This window comes from Monodon monoceros, unplaced genomic scaffold, assembly GCF_005190385.1.
Source record: "Monodon monoceros isolate NGI ecotype Baffin Bay Population unplaced genomic scaffold, NGI_Narwhal_1 Super_Scaffold_7, whole genome shotgun sequence".
In the NCBI taxonomy this organism is placed as follows: Eukaryota; Metazoa; Chordata; class Mammalia; order Artiodactyla; family Monodontidae; genus Monodon; species Monodon monoceros.
Genome location: NW_021703784.1, coordinates 66,630,923 through 66,649,094, shown reverse-complemented (window position 1 = coordinate 66,649,094; position 18,172 = coordinate 66,630,923). Strand labels below are relative to the sequence as shown.

The 18,172-nt window shown below is 35.9% G+C and overlaps 1 protein-coding gene across 2 annotated transcripts in view; it reads right to left on the bottom strand.

Annotated features, from left to right (window-relative positions):
* The window catches only part of PDE3B (phosphodiesterase 3B), a 172,800-nt gene that overhangs the window by 59,667 nt on the left and 94,961 nt on the right, over positions 1 to 18,172 (bottom strand). For both annotated transcript variants that reach the window (XM_029206981.1, XM_029206982.1), the window contains exon 2: positions 6,845 to 6,895. In XM_029206981.1, the coding sequence (XP_029062814.1) occupies positions 6,845 to 6,895 (51 nt within the window). The remainder of the gene's footprint in view (positions 1 to 6,844; positions 6,896 to 18,172) is intronic.

The window sequence follows — 18,172 nt, the reverse complement described above, 5'->3', positions numbered from 1 at the left end:
GGGTGAGAGTTGGTGAGGAGCTTCCTCAGGTTGGGCTATCTGGTGCCTCTAGGTCGGGGAAGGGAGTCTCCAAGCCACAAGGACCGAGAGCACTTTCTGGGCTAGGCACCTGTGTTGTGGAGACCTGGCCACCCTCTGTCTCATTGGGGAAGGGGAGTCTCATGCCTAGTAGGGAATAACCATACTTCCCTGGCCACTTAACGTCAATGGAGTTCCTGATCATTTCCCCCTTGGTGTTGCTGGCAAGACTCTCATTCAATTTTAAGGAAAGGAAGAGCCTACCTGCATCACGTTCTGTTGTTAGGCTGGGAGTCTGCATTACCCGAACATTTGCTGTTGGGTGACAGTTACAAGACACCCTGTCACACTATGTTGTTCCTCTGTTACTGGGGTCCCTAATTTCTCCTCTTTGCATTTTTCAGAGTTCTCCTTTGTTCGCCTCTTGCGTTATTTCCAGAGTTTATACTGGTACTTAGCAGAGAGTATCAGGGAGAATTAAATCTGATGATACATGCAGAACACATAAAGCAATGTATAGAATATATAGGTAAAGGGCGATAAATATTATTATTATGGAAAGTGGTGAGATAAAAATACAGATAAAATGGTACCAGAGTTCAAAGAATATATAGATAACTTTAATCTGAGTGATTAACAGACACATCACGGTAAGGGTGGCATTTGAGCTGAGCTGTTCATTTGGTAGGATTTTACTCAGAAAGATTAGGAGAAAAGAATTTTTTACAATAAAAACAAACAATATTTGGGGGAACTCATTCTTCAAGAAGAAGAGAGCATAAATAAAGGTACAAAAGTGGTGAAATAGTGACGTACAGGGAACGTAAAATTTTTTAAGTATAGGCTATATATATATACTTTTTTTTTTTTTTTTTTAAAGAGCAGTGGAAGATAAGGTTGGAGAGGCATGTTGGAACCAATATTTGATAACATCAGATTCCAGGCTAAGGAATATGGACAATGGAGAGTCATGGATTTTGAGGCGGTCAAAGAGAAATAAAGCAAGAAAAGGAAAAAAGAAGTGATGGAAGGCATTAAAAAGAAGGCAGTACTTATGATGTTAAGACCTGACAAAAGTGTGAGAAAAGAGCATTCCAGGCACACAGACTAGCGCCTGCAAAGATGCAGAGGCAGAAGCCTACCTGGCTTGTTTGAGGAATAACAAGGCCAGTGTAGCAGCAGCAGAGTAAATGAAAGAGAAAAGCAGATGAGGTCAGAGAAGTAAAAGGGAGTAAAGGAAGGGACCATATAGTGCAGGGTCTTTTAAGTCCATGATTAGGACTTCAGCTTTTATTTTTGGTGAGATAAGAGCATAGTGAGCAAGAGACTGACATCATCTGACTTACGTCAGATCGAATGGAATATTCAAATTATTTGCTATAACTTTAAAAGTTTAACTTAAATTCTTATTTCCCATTTGGCTTATATTTGGCAAACTCTTGTTTTTGTACACAGAGCCAAGAATACTACACTTTAACAGTTACTGTGGGAGTGGAGGAGGGGGAGGAGTAGGTGGCTGTGTGTCCCTCAAATGCTAAAACATTTATATCTTATACTATAATTTCAGAGATGTTAGTATTTATTATTATTGAATTTAATATAATGTCAGCTTATATTTTTGTGTGCTACTATGTACCAGGCACATATTATTATTTTAATCAGCCCTCTCAGGAAACTGGTATTATTCTCAATTTATAGATGAAGAAATAGGTTCAAAGTGTCTTAAAAGGCTTGCCTAATTTTTCAGCTGGGAGGGACTAGTTTGTATCAGACCAACTCTTCTGCCTAGAACAATAGGTCTAGAAAAGCCAAAATAAAATAGAAATAGCATCCATTTCAGGGCATCAGAACGCAGTCAAGCAGCCAGGGCTTGAAAAAACAAGAACCTAGAGTTAAGAGAAAAGATAGAAATGAACCCAATATTCTGTGCTACTTTTTCCTTTCACAGAATTTGCTACTGATTCATAGCTGACATGGGGCAGAGAAGATGAGAAGCAGAGCAGTTAAGAGACTAGGAAACAGCTCTATGCTGGGAGACCAAAACTGGAATTTAGGGTTATAAAGACAGGGAGAGCTTTAAATGCCAAGCAAGATCCCAGAGAGAAGGGAAGAACAAAGATGCAAGCTTGAATTCAGAGCTGCTTTTCCCCTGAAGATATTTGCCAGTCTGTAAACAGTGGCCAAGAGATGGAGAAACCAAGCAGAAATCCTCAAAAAGATTTCTATTTTGAAAGTAAAATATCGTTTTCAGCAGTCTCAGTGCTGGAGAAAACAAAACAAAAGGAGTTCCGAGAAAAACACCACTAACCAAACTGTTATGAGACAGAAAACCTGAATAGTACTAAAACTATTAAAGAAACTTAATAATTTAAACTTGCCCATAAGAAAAGCTCCAAACTGAGACAGCATCACCAGAGTATTCTTCCAAAGGAAGAAATGAAACCCATCTTACCAGACTCCTCTAGATAATAGAAAAAAAGGTAATTTCCCACCTTATTTTATGAGGCCAGTATAACCTTTATACCAAAAACATGCCCAAAACATGATGAGAAACAAGAATAATAGGCCAATTCTCTCACGTAGACATAGATTCAAAATATTAATAAATAAAATCCAGTGATATATGTGTGTGTGTGTGTGTTATTTTTTTTTTTTTTGGCTGAGTTGGGTGTTCGTTGTTGTGCACAGGCTTTCTTTAGTTGTGGCGAGCAGGGGCTACTCTTCCTTGCGGAGCACGGGCTTCTCATTGTGGTGGCTTCTCTTGTTGCGGAGCACGGGCCCTAGAGCACGCAGGCTCCAGTAGTTGCGGCATGTGGGCTCTAGAGTGCAGGCTCAGTAGGTGTGGTGCTCGGGCTTAGATGCTCCACTGCATGTGGGATCTTCCCGGACCAGGGATCGAACCCGTGTCCCCTGCATTGGCAGGCGGATTCTTAACCACTGCACCATCAGGGAAGTCCCTGATACATATTTTTAAAAAGAAAATACTTCTTGATCAAATTTGCTTTATTCTGGGATTCCAGGGATGGTTCAACACAGGCACAAAAATAAAACAATATAATTTACCACATCAATAGAATAAATGGGGGAAAATCCAGGGATCATCTCAATAGGTGCAGAAAAAGCATCTGATAAAATTCTACACCCATTTATGACTTAAAAGAAAAAAGTTTTTAGTAAAATGGGATTAGAATAGAACTTTCTTAATCTGATAAAGGGTATCTATAGAAAACATTAGTGGTGAACATACTGAATATTTTCTCCCTGAGTTCATGAACAGGACAAGGCTGCCTACTAGTAACAATTCTATTCAACACTGCATTAAAGACCCTAAACCATACAGTTATGCAAGAAAAATGGCAAAGGACTGGAAATAAATTAATAAACCTGTCCTTATTCATTGATGACGTTATTATATCCCTAAAGACTCTAAAAGAACCCTCAGGGCTTCCCTGGTGGTAGAGTGGTTGAGAGGCCGCCTGCCGATGCAGGGGACACGGGTTCGTACCCCGGTCCGGGAAGATCCCACATGCCGCAGAGCGGATGGACCCATGAGCCATGGCCGCTGGGCCTACGCGTCCGGAGCCTGTGCTCCGCAATGGGAGAGGCCACAGCAGTGAGAGGCCCACGTACCGCAAAAAAAAAAAAAAATAATAAAGAATCCTCAGACAAGATATTAGAATTAATAAGTAAATTTAGCAAGGACACTGGATACAAGAATCAATATATAAAAATCAACGGAACTTCTATGAGGCAGCACAAACTATTAAAAACATGGAACTTCTAAAAATTGATACCTTTTACAATATGTTATACAATTTTAAAAATTAAATATCTAGGAATAATTCTAACAAAATATGCATGACCCCTACACTGAAAACATTATTAAGATAAAGATAATACAGATCAGTGAAGGAATATACCATTTTCATGGATTGAAAGCCTCAGTATTATGAGATGTAAATTCTCCTCATACTGATTTATAGAGTCAATATAGTCTCAATCAAAATCCTAGGAGTATTTTTTTTGTGTGTGGAAATTTTCAAGTTTATTAAAGAATAGTCAAGATAACTTTGAAGAAGAAAAATGCTGGAGAACTTACTATCAGATGTCAAAACTTATTATAAAGTTACAGTAATTAAAGTAATGAGTGTGGTATCAGTGTTTCAGGAGAGACAAATTGACAAACAGACCAGAAGAGAAAGTCCTGAAACAAATCTACATATGGTCACTTGCTATATGACAAAGGTTATAATACAGTGCAAAGAAGAAAGAATGTGTATTTTGTTCAACAACTGGAACTGGGTCAATTGGATAACCATATGGGAAAAAAATGTCTTGATCTATAAATCACACCATACAGAAAAATCAATTCTAGATGCATTACAGATCTAAAGATGAGAAGTAAAACAATAAAACTGCTAGGAGGTAACAGAAGAGGGTAGACACAACCCAGAGGGTAGACACAACCCAGGAGGTAGACAAAGTGTTCTTAAATAGGACACACACAAAAAAATCAGTAGACAAAAAGGAAATGATTGATAAGTTGGCATAAAAGGGAATGATTGATGGAGTACTTTTAATAAGACACCATGATAAGCCACAGACAGGGAGAAGGGTTTTTTTTATGAATGTATATATTCATGTCCAAAATACATAATGAACTCCTATGATCACTAAGTAAAAGGTAGATAATCAGCAGAAAAAATGGGGAAAAGATCTTTACCAGAGGATATCTGAGTAGCAAATGAACATAAAAAGATTCTCAGCTTGATGAGCCATCAATGAAATACAAATACTAAAACCACAATGGATATCCTTCAACAGCTACCAGAATGATTTAAAACAGACACTACCAAGTGTTGGCAAGGATGTAGAGCAACTGAAACATCCATATACTGCTGATGGTTGGGTAAAAGTGATACAACCTCTTTGGAAAATTATCTGGTGCTTCCTACTAAAACTGAACATACACATGTATACCCTATGACCCAACAATGCACTCTAATGTATATATCCAACAAAAGACATCAAGAATGTTTCAGCAGCATAACTTGCAATAGACAAAAAACTGAAAAATAAAACAAATGTCAATCTGCTATAGAATGGATGAAGTAACTATATTCATTCAATGAAACATTAAATAGAATGAGAATGGATGAATTACTACTATGTATAATAACATGAATTAATCTCACAGATAAATTTTGAAAGAAGCAAGACAGAAAACAGACAGAAAATACATATGAGTGGTTCCATTTATATACAATTCAGAAAAAGACAAGAAAAACTAAGTTGTGATGGCAGAAATCAGGTTTGAAAGGACACTTGGGAGAAGTTGATGACTAGGTGGGGAGCACAGGGGGCTTTTGGGGTGCTGAATTCTTCATCTGAAAAATGGTCACATGTATATATTCACTCTGAGAAAATTCATCAAGTTATACAGTTATGACCTGTGCACTTTTATATATGAGCGTTACACTTCAATTTTTTTTTTTTTTTTTTTTTTTTGGCCGTTCAGTGCAGCTTGCGGGATCTTAGTTCCCTGACCAGGGATCAAACCCAGGCCCGTGGCAAGAAAGTGCTGAGTCCTAACCACTGGACCACCAGGGAATTCCCTACACTTTGATTTTAAAAAAAGGATTATTAGGGAGAGAAAGAGGGGTAGGAGAAGAGAGAAATAAAAGTCTGTGTGTCCACAAGCCCATACTCTCAACCATTACTGCTTACTTATCTTTAGATTCTACCAGTAATTTAGGTAGATACTCTTTTAATTGGAAACTGAGGATCTTGGTGAATATGACTGATGAAAAAGGCCACTATTTAGGTCAAGAAACCCCAGCCCCTTTTAGGTCAGATGTGGCCTTCCTCACATCATCTGACTGTAACAGTTACACCAGAGAATATTTTTTTCTTAATGGGCTGTTGTGGCTATTCCATTTAAAGTTTAAAAATAAGAATCAACCTTTCAAAGGGGTGTTCATTTTGCAAAATTTTATGTTGGGACAATAGAAGTAATATGTCTGTAAACACAAACGACAAATATTTGATTTTTATTAATGTTTATCTATTAGTGTGAAAAACATCAGGTTTCAAAAGCATATGAAACATAATATTACAATCTTTGTAGACTAGAATTATATAAACCATATGTTTCAATACAATGGAAAACTAGGAAAAGATCTATAAAGATATATATCAAAAGTTAACATAGTTATTCCTTGATGTTCGAATGATTTTCCTTTTTTCTCCTATACTTCTATTTTTAATTCTACTGATAACAACAATAAGTGATCAAAAAATCTTTAAAAAGTACATTTTGTATTATTCCATATATATAAAGTTCATAAATAAAGAAAACTAATTGCTAGAAGTCTGGATAGGGATTTTCTTTGGAAACATAGGTAATGACTAGAATGGCACACAAGTGAGGCTTGTGGGATGCTGGTAATGTTCTATTTCTTGTTATGGGTACTAGTTATATGGAATGTTTAATTTTTGAAAATTCATTGAGCTGTGCGATTTTCTGTACATTTATCAGTAACTCTAGGTGGAGTGAACTGGGGGGAAAAGAGCCTCATATTTAATATAGATGAGCCCAGATTATATTAGCAACATTTTAAAAATAACTATATAAGTTTGGTTTCTTATTTTCTTTTCCCTTACAATTAAAACACATTTTTAAAAAACTACCTAAATGAAGTTCTGGTTATTTTAGTTCAGCTAAAGAAAAATCTTATGGCATATAAATTAAAGTTACATTCAGAAGATTTCTATGTCAAAAATTTGATTACAGATATTAATTATTAGTGATATCACTTATATTTACCTGATAGTGAGGTTTATACCACTGTTTTAAGTCCCAATCCCAAAGAATCATCTGGGGAAAAAAAAAAAAAGAGTTCACTTAGTTACAAACCATAAATAAATAAATATATGTAAAGACAAAATGGAGCATCTTCAATTACAGATACCTAAAATACCTTAAAGTTTGGGAGAGGAATTGGGAAGATTAGAATAAAAATTATCTCTAGATGGAATATTTTATTAATTACACAATCTGTGATTGAGAAATCAAAAGAAGAGTCAGGATAAAGTCACTAAACTAATCTATATTCAAAATATAGATTCAAAATATCTATTACCACAGAACTGAAAATATCAATCCAGAAGCACATCCATTCACTAAAAATACAAGAAAAATGACAAATCACCGTTCTTCCCCCTCCCTACCCTCTCCAAAGGCTCATAATTTGTCATTTTAAACCAGTGACAGTAGGTGGTGCTATTTCCTTACCAATAAGGCACTTCTGTCAAAAGCACTTTTAAAAGCTTGCCCTTGGTTTAGATTAAGCATAAAGGAATGGATTTATAAAAAGCTACACACAATCCTTTTGATTCACAGATAATTAGTTTTCCTGTTTTTCTCCTTTATAGATTCTCAATGGTAACTTCTTAGTACCAGACTAGTTTTTTCCTGCCCTTCTCTTCCTAGCAGGCCGTGTGGTTACTTCTCCATCTAATAGTCACTGCTCTAGAAGATAAAATTAGCTTAAATTTGGCAAGCTATAACTGCTACCTACCATTAATCCTAAATTTCTTTTAAGTTTTACTTAAGTAATAAATAGGTCTCCTCCTTTTGCCTAAATAATTGATTATAATTGTGATTTTCTACATGGCTTTGAACCCTAGTATCGAGCGTAAGCCTAGTTAATTTGTAATACAATCACAATTTCTATGTACTGAAATATTTGTGCTGTTTCTTGTCCTTGGTCGTAAGGATCCTGATTGCAAAAGATCATAAAATGTTATCTACTCTTTCATTGGTCTGATATTTAAATAGGGAGTTGGCAGATTTTTTTTCTGTAAAGGTACAAATAGTAAATATTTTAGGCTTTGCAAGCCACATAAGGTCTTCCATGGCATATTCTTTGGTTTTTGTTTTTGTTTTACAACCCTTTAACATGCAAAACAAAACAAAACAAAAAAACATTCTTAGCTCAGTGGCCATACAAAAACATGTTCCTGGCAGGATTTGGTCAGTGGGCTATAGCTTGCTGACCCCTTTTAAAAATTGTCAATTGTCATTATCACCATCCTTGCAGAAGGTCATCTCTTGCCAGTAAAGAGAAACCTATCTCTTCCCAAAGAAAATCCAGACCACTTACAAAATTCATGGACCAGTACCTGCAAAATGACTATGGTACAGCTACATGCAAAGTACATAATATATATTAGTAGGCTCATCAAATTTACGCAGTATTTTATATGGCCCTAAGTGTGGTCCTCATATAATTATTTCAGGTTTCGATTTAACCAGCATAAACTCTAGATTCTAGAGACATTAATTAATGCAGTTTAAGACATTAATAACTTCCTAAGAACATTCACATTAAGATTAAAATAACTTAAAATCCCTAAATTTCTTTTATACTTGATATACACGCTCCATTTTCTGCATGCTATTCTTACACAACTGGCTTTTTAGTCCCAGCTGCAGTACTTTACTTCAGTCCTGATTTCAGCCTGTCCAGGTTTCTTTGGAGAGTGGAATGTCGACTAGCCTATTCACCATTCTTCCCATCATCATGACATTTGTAAATCTGATGTTTTCTTAAGTTCACTTTAAAAAGTAGAGAATGAACAAGAGTGAAAACAGAACCTCAGGATGGATCACTAAAGATTCCCTATGAGATTTGAGTCTGCATACTTGCCTAACATACTATCATCCAATTCATACCTCCACATTTCTTCTACAAATGATACCATCAAACGGTGACATACCTACACCGCATTTCTCCTAATCATTAGTCTGAGTAGAATTTGATTTCTTGCTAACTCCAGCATACTTTCATTAGGAGGGTTGCTTAACACTGAGTCTTCCTTGCCTCCCACTTGCTATTCTGGCTTTGAATAAACTCTTAAGCAGTAGATCAACCTTATTTATAGTCACTTTCTCTGCGATCAAAAATACATTTGCCAAAGGCAGCAGGTCTTAGTCTGAAATCCCCTGCATATTAGGAACTGAAAAGAGATACAGTGAAAGCCACAAATCGCTGGTAGACTGCCTTCTGTATAAATTGGACAACTAGAATATTAGCGATTTTGAGAAAACAAAATTTTCTGCATAAGTAATAGAAGATGTATAATCCAGGAATCATAGAGCTGCAGCTAGGTACATCTTACAGCAGTGTTATTCAAGGTGTGGTCCACAATAAGAAAGTACAGAAATGAAGAGTAAATGTTTAGAAATTTTTATATCAATTTGATATTGTTGAGTTGATTTTAGTATATTTTACAAAAGCAGATTGGGGCAAAAACCCCAAAGCTTGATCCTTTTCTATATAGTTTGATGCCAGTTTGATGCACAGAGCTGCACTGTTTGGGGCAGCAAGAAAACTAAAAACGGCCCAAATGTCCATCAATAACAGAATGGGGAGATTTTGGTACATTCAAGCAGTGAAATACAAGAATGAAGGATAGCTACAACCTATGTGAATGAATCTTAAAAACATAATGTTGAATGAGAAAAGTCACAAGAGGATACATAGAGTATAATTACATGCAATATAAAATAAAATATTCATTGAAATATACTTTTTAGAAATATAAACATACAGGAAACTATGAAGAAATTCTGGATGGTTATTTCTAGGGGAGAAGAAAACTGGATCTGGGAGTGCCATACAGGGAACTTCAAAGTTACTGGTAATGTTCAAAGATAATGGTGGGTCGATAGTGTTTTCTGTCCTTAGTGTCTAAACTGGTAAAGAAGTAGAGACAGTGACTAGAGTAAACTCTTGAGGAATTGTGCTATACATGGCAAGAATGAAATGGAGCAATAGCCAGAAAAGAATGTGGGAATAATACTTTTGTTGTTAAAATTGTAGGTTCTAGAGCTTGTTTCTACTTGATAGGAATGATCCCGGACAGTAGAACTAATGATAAAGGGTAGAGTGCACGATTTTTGAAGGAGCAAAATCCTTAATGAAAATATTGCTCAATACCTCTATACTATTAGCACGTAGATGAAATTTTAAATTAAGAAACAGTAATAGAGTATTAGTCATTATTAATCAAATCTGTGAATCACTAGTTGTTCCTCAGGGGTCTGGAATATTTGCGGGGCGGCGGGGAAGAACCAATTTAGTTTACATATATTTCAACATTGTGAACTGCAAGATTAATTCTGATTTCCACAGAAATATCATCATCTTAACAATTATATTTTGTTTTTATCTTTTATTTTTTAAAAAACTTTTGGCCAAGAGGCTTGTTGCATCTTAGTTCCCTGACCAGCGATCGAACCCATGCTCCCTGCACTGGAAGCGCAGAGTCCTAACCACCGGACCACCAGGGAATTCCCAACCATACATATTGAAAACCGAGGCAGGTGCCCTAAGGCCTGCATTATTCTGCACGACTACAAATCATCCTAGGTAAAGTATTTTCGTGTCATTTGAATATTATTGTTTATATCTATTGAATTTGCATTTTTTGCATTGTTACATTATGTCTCCAGTCCAAAAAATAAATGGCTCAAAATTGGTTTCCTAAGGCTTAAGGTACTAATAAAAATAGTAACAAAACTCAGAATAAATGCTAAGCCTGAATCAAGAGCAAGACTCTAATGCAATCTGACTACAAATCTGTGGGTGTGATGATACCACACAAACCCATAAAAAAAATATTACTAAGTCATACAACAGTGACCATCTAAAAACTGGACTTTTTTTTAGACTTGCAATTCATTCACCTTATATTCTTCTGAATGTTGTCCACTTTGAAACTTTTATGACATTCAAACAAAATGTGAAGACTTTTTGGTAAACCAGTAGAACTTTTCTAGAGCAATCACATAATGCTTTCTTATATGAAACTGAAGATTTTTGTTCCTAAAACAGAAGTGACATAAACTAGAGGCACCATTCAGATTCTGTGCTCCTCATAGGAAAAGCGTATAAAAAAGATAAACTGTTGCTGAGAGACTTGTAAAACTAGCCACACAGATGATAAACATTATGCTGGAAGAGAGAACGGACCAAAAAATTTCCAAAATGTATTTACTATGTGACACCTTGGGACATCACAGAACTGAAAAGGCATATAAGGTAAAAGAGTAATTACTGTCATATTTGTACACAGCAAATATTTCACTTTACTGGTAGGTAAATGCACTCATGTGATGAATCCAAATCAGCTCTTGGTTTATGTGCAATACACACAGCAAACGATGGCAGCCAACTTTTTTATGTGTTTATCACTGAAAAACCCATACTACGAAATATGATTTTTTTTCCTATTTAATGATTATTTTGTAAACTATGATAGAGACTTGAAAACATGTGCTGGAATCAGTTCTGAGAGAATCTGTACAGCAAGGAAGAGCCTCGCTAAACAATTAGAATATCCCTTAACTGCAGATCTACCACTGCTTTATTCACAGAAAACAGCTGGTAGTTGAAACACACATGCTGGGCACGATTCAGTGTTAAAGGAATAGCATAAGTGTAAATGCACTCCATTTTTGGCCACAGAAAGTACATCTTTTCAGTGTGCTGTGGGAAAATGGAGTGCAAAGAAAAACTATAAATAGCAAATAGAAGTAGTCAATAAAATGCAAAGAACTTCTATTTCTCAAGTTTTAAAGCGTGACAATGACCATTAACTTAGCAACTGACACAGCCTCAAAAGTAATCTTCAGTGAGAAATCTCTTTATGACTCGAGGGTCCATGTTGAATTTGAGTATTCAGAAACAACAACGAAAAAACTACTTGCTACTTTCCACTGTAAATTATAATTTTGCTTGAATTTTTCTAATTTAAGAGAAATAGAGAAAAGAAAAGAATCTGGTTGGATATATGTGCTGAATCTACAACACACAACCTATTTACTCATCAGTGAGCTGAAACAGAAATACCTTTAATATTGCAAACAATGTTCACTGATAATGTACTTATTTTAGTTTTTAAAAATTATGAATCATTTTTATACATTTATCTAATATTGGTAGGCGCCTGCCACACATACTGAATACATAGTGGATGGTGCATGGATATTAAAAGTTTAAGAAACATTGGTAGAAGCATTCCTTCCTCCTATATAATATGTAGCTCTTTTAAAATTTTACTTCCAAGTAGACAGTATATGCTCTGTATATAAACTGTTCCCAAGTCAGCAAAACCTTAGGCATCTAAACTTCAATCTCAATAGCAAGGTAGATCCTATAAATAATTTAAATATAAGAATAAATAATTCAAATACTGCTAAATTTTCAGTAAAAAAAGGGAAGTTTTAGTGGCTATGGTATGTTCTCAAAACATGGTTCTATTATACTATAAGACATCATTTAATGAAAGCATGAAATTTTAATTGCTGGTTTTTTTGTTTGTTTGTTTGTGGTAGGTGGGCCTCTCACTATTGTGGCCTCTCCCGTTGCGGAGCACAGGCTCTGCACGCGCAGGCTCAGTGGCCATGGCTCACGGGCCCAGCCGCTCCGCGGCATGTGGGATCCTCCTGGACCGGGGCACGAACCCGCATCCCCTGCATCGGCAGGCGGACTCTCAACCACTGCGCCACCAGGGAAGCCCTAATTGCTGTTTTTAGGAGCTTCCAATATTACATTTGTCTGTTCCCATCTAAACTCAAATACAATATCAGAAATTAGTACATATTTTCACACACTGTAGTTATCTGTTAAAAAATAATTTTTAAAACAGCATTTTCTCATAAGTAACATATGAGGTGCATACTATTTAAAAAATTCTTTTAGTTGTTCTGATAAAGTAAACCCAAGACTGTGCCTTTATATAAATTCAGCTTTTCTTTGTGGTTATAAAGTTGAATCCTGATAAAAGTTTCTCTTTGAATATGTTTATAAGTCCAACATGCTTTACAGAGCTCTACAAAACCAATACCACAGAGAAACATCAGCAGCACAACCAGGAGATGTTATCAGGTTCAATTACGTCAATGAGGTTTTATTTCATTGTTCCCTATGTAGCCAAAAAGAAAAATATATATGTGTCCTCAAGTCAAGCTCACAGAACTGTGATATTTATGTGAAATTTGAAAGATTGTCTATTATGGTACAGCTGTGAATTAACGTTACAGCATCCTTTATTCTCATGTTTCTTGTTGACATTTTGCTTGAGCTTCATGTATAAATCTAGGCTAATGAAATTGACTGAATTTCAGTATTTCCAACTTTTTCTATTTCTATGCCTTCCAACTTAGGCCCATTTAACTCTGTGTTTATTGAACATAAACCAAAAACATAAAATAAATGGACCGCCAAAAAGCTAAACTAAAACTGTACTTTCTAAGATAGTAACCTTGACAAATAAGGGCCCCAGTCAGAAAAACTGACAAGCAGGGGAAAAAAGGTGTGTGTGAGGGGCGGCGGGGGGGGGGGGGGTGGTGGAAACTAGTATTACTTGGAAACTAATCTCATTTACTATTCTTACTAATCAATCAAAATATATGATTACAGCCGTGGTGACTTAGACTGTAAGCTATGCCCCAGCACTATGTTAGTTGCCTAATACCTAATGTCTTCTTTAATCTTTACTAGAATTCTTTGTGGTAAGCCGTATTTCCTCATTTTACAATTGACACAACAGAGACTAAAAAGGTGAAGTAACCTGCCCAGAGTCACATGATTAGTAAGTGGCAGAGACAGAAATTAAATTCAGATCTGCCTCATTCCAAAACTTTAAGGATTCTTAATCATTATTCTACACCATCTTATAATTATTACCATGTACTACTGTTATTATCAACACTACTATGTGCTAGCAATATGGCAGGTGCTTGGCAGCCATGTAAAATCACAACAATTTTGCAAGTAACCTCATTTATATATGGGGAAGTTGAGGCTTAGCGATTATACTAATTATTCTGTATTTGCCTCCCAGATCCCTTCTTTGCCCTCCTCGCCACCCTGGGGAGGCTGGGCCCTACACTGCATCTCCCGAGCTCATGCAACTGGTTTCCACTTAGGCTGGGAGATGACAGCAGGAAACTGGAGTTTGGGAGGAGAGAGAGGTGATTATTTCTTCTCTGCTGCCTCCATGACTACAGGTCTTAACCAGATGGTCTTCCCTTCACAACTTCAGCTGTGACTCTGAACACACCATTTCCACCCTTGTTTCATCAGCCTCAGGTGAGGTAACAGCTGTCCATAGTTACTAGTCTCTTGTTGCCCAACCACCCCTTGTCCATCATCTTAACCCTGCTCATTCTCTCAAAGTAGATTCTTCATTAAAATTTTTTTATTTGAACCACCTTGGAGTGAATTCTATTTCTTTTTTGCACTCCTAAATAATACAGGGACATTGTTAACCAAGTTCTGTCAGGTGTCAGCTAGGAAACTGCAGAGCTAGATTTGAACTCAGATTTATCTCCCTACAATTTTATTCCCTTTCTACTACTATGCTTGAAGGATAATTATTTAAGCTTTTAATGAGACCTTTCTTTCCAAAAATGATAAATAAAAAAGGATCATCAAATCATCAAATTACCCTCCAATCCCATATTTCCTGCATTTCATTCTGTTACTACAGATGAACTTCCTGAGCTCTAGTCAATGGCTTACTTTTCCATAAATGCACTAGGTCCAATCTGCTGGTACCTACCTGAGGATATTTCACAAGCAGTTCTCTCCCTGTCTGCTACATCATCATTTTCTCTCTCTACTAAGTCATTCCCCTTAGACTATAAACATGCCACAATTCCTCACCTCTCACACACACACACTTTCTCATGATCTTCCTTATACTCAGTCTCTATCCCAGTTCTTTGCTCCCCATTTACAGCAAAATTCCTGAAGAGTGATGTTTACTTTTTGTTTCCAATTCTTCTCCTACAATTCTCTCTTAGCTTTACTAGTTTATTTGCTGGTCCTTCAACATGCCAGGCAATTCCAACAGAGATTTTTCTAAAGCCGTACTGATAATTCAGATTTTATAAAGTAGCACTTGAAATGTACATATAAGTTTGGGTTTTTTTCTCTCAAGAGTACAAAACCAGAAACAACAATATTTAAAGGGACAGAGGACAGACATAGGTTGAGTGAGAAAAATATGAAAAGTCATAGATTATTTGAAAAAGATAGAGATTTAACCTCTAAAAGTACCAACTAGTTAAACCTCTATATCCTATTGATCTTATGAGACTTTTGTTTTTATCATTTGATGTTCTGAAATTGAGTAAAACACCTTTTTTTTTTTTTTAACCTTTCAGAACCCTTTTAAAACAGTTCCACACACCGTGGTCTAATTAGTTGTGCTAAGGGAATTCAAGCATAGAGAGCCATTTTCTAAATATACTATGAAATCGCCTCTATTTTACCAGTATTGTTAATCTCTTATTCACTCCAGATGTTTTCAAGTTTTTACCTACCTGCTTCTCTTCTAGACCTCCTGTGTCCTTCCAGATATATGAGTTGGCGCATGCCTCAACTGGCCTATGGTTAAGCAGAATTTTATCTCCATCCCAGACATGGACTCTACATTCCCACCAAGAGATACATATTCTGGGGAGAATGTGCCAAAAATAACTGAAAAAAAAATGGGATTGTAAGCCTATAACTTCAGCTTTCCGCCTACTGTGAATAATGTTTTCCTTTTAAGTTAAAATATAATTTTCAGTATAATTTAAGCAAAAGATTCAATTAATAATAGCTAATATTTAAAAGACCTTACTAAAATATGTGAACAGTTCAGGATTGCATGAGGACCTTCCTAATAAATGTTCTAGAATTCTAAGCACAGTTTATGAACAAGACCAAAAGAGAAAAAAAAGGTTCCTCACCTCAAACACAGGAATATGCTACAAACTTGACTCCAATCTGGAAAGAAAACTGGATCACAATGGCCTTCTCTCAGGGGAGACCTGAGATCAACCTAAAATGGTGGTTTTATGACCATATCTAAAGCCATCTCCATCTATACATACAGTAACTCAGGCAGACTGATGCCAGAGTCCAGGTTCTCAAACACTATACTATACTGTTTCTCACCTACTTAAGGCTCAAACAGAGGAAGCTGGGTTGCTTCCCCACGCCCCCGCCGCAATCAACTCTATACAGTTCACATAACTAAAAGATCCATAAATTGCACATTCAAGTAAAACAAAGGGACTAGCTTGTCCTAGGCAGGCATACCCTCTGCCTAACAAAGCAAATACAGCATATATGTTTTCTCTGATTGCCCTTTATAATTTATCTGAGAACAGACAGATTATAGTTTAGACTTAAGAATGGTGAACCAACCAAAGACACCAGTCTTACTGGTAAAATAATTACATATATGTATGGAGGGGAAATAAAATAACATGCAAATTCTCTGCTGGAAGTCCCTTTGTTTAGGAATCCTCCTCCTTGGCTCTTCTGATATTTATGACTCTCTAATGCGTTTACATAGATACGAGCTTTGTATTCCCAAATAACACGATGGAGAGTCCTAATGGTATTTCACCGTGGCCAGAGAGTATATTTCATCAACAATTTGTGATCTCTGCCCCAAGAGGAGTACTTGAAGTGGGTTAGAATACTGCTGTAAGAAAAACTCTAGAAATTCCTTCCAAGGGCTCAGCTCCAGGCTTTGATACCCTGCCTTTGATCATTAGAACTGTCAGAGCCAGCTATGGGCCCAGGACCATTCCGACTGGAAGTTTCCCATCTTCAAACATGTCCAACCCATTTGGACAGAGGGTGGAAATCACTGTCGGTAATAGCTAAATATTGCTTGGGTCATTTGAAAGAGAACACATGGTGACCTTTAATCAGTCTCAGTCTTTTAGTGTCCTCAAATTCCTACCTCACTGCAACTAAAACAAAATAAAACCTAGTTAAAAGGGGGAGGCAACTTCAAGTCTAGCAAACCACAGGCAACAAAAGTGTGTTTACTACATTAGGTACTCTTTTGGGAGCTTTATATATATTATTACATTCAACCTGTGAGATCCGTTTTTATAAATAATTTGTTGAATGAATAAATGACTCATTTTTAAATCCCTCTTTCTTCTTCCCTGTATCAATCTATTTTGATCTAGATATTTCTGATTTTCTATCACCACCATATTTTCACATTTTTATCATATCAAGCCTTGATCACTTTCAACAGCCTCCAATCAATTTTATCTACTTTATACATCTTCAAAGCTGTGTTATCATGATACTCTCCTGTTAGAAATATTCAGAGTATATTTGAGCTTAGGGGAATTTAGAAGTTAATTCCAATCTTCTCATTTTACAGATACTAAAGAAAACAAGGTCCACAGTAATTGAGTTTTTCTTTGTCTTTTTTACCTCTGTGTCTAACCTCACTCAACTAAAAAAAAAAAATCTACCTGTAGGCAGACAGTCAATTAAAACAAAGGAACTATTTGGTTTTAAGTGAGCAAGCCTCCCCCAAATAAAATAAAAACATCTTTTCTGATTACCTTTTATTTTATAATTCTACCAACCAAGCTCACATCTGATTATCTACCCAAACCCATGGGGGGGAATCTGACAACAAAAATCTGCTTACCACTTTCTACATCTGACTTAAACCCTCCTATTTTCCTTGGTTCCTATTCTCTACTTCCTATCTCTTAATCTCAGTTAAAAGTAGCTGACCTCTTAAAACAGAAGAAATACTTGAAGGCTACAATGGAGGTATTCTTTAAACAATAAAGCTTGTTGAAGGTAGCAACTGCACATTCATTTAGAAAGTAACAACCAGAGCTTAGATTATTCTATATGAACTAGCTCACTGCCAATATGGTAAAGATTCAGGACCACAAAGAACTCTTATTCTGTCAGATGGCTACATCTCTGAAACATAAAGGCATTTCATACAAAAACTATATAGGAAAGTAGCACAGGTATATTTAAGAATATTTTCTTACCACTTATTTATATAACTTTTCATGGGTAAAATTTTAAATACCTAACAGAGATACATTTACTAGGACCTTACCTGATTTTATTTTAGAACTGAATATTAAACTTAGCAGATAGAGGTATTAAAGGAAATTATCATAAAAGCATCAAAGTAGATTTTAATTAACCAAGAAAGAAACTTAAGATCAATGTATACTAACAAAACTATTTTTTTCCACTTAAAATTAAATTCACCATTTTTCATTTGGGATTTTTATTAGGTAGAA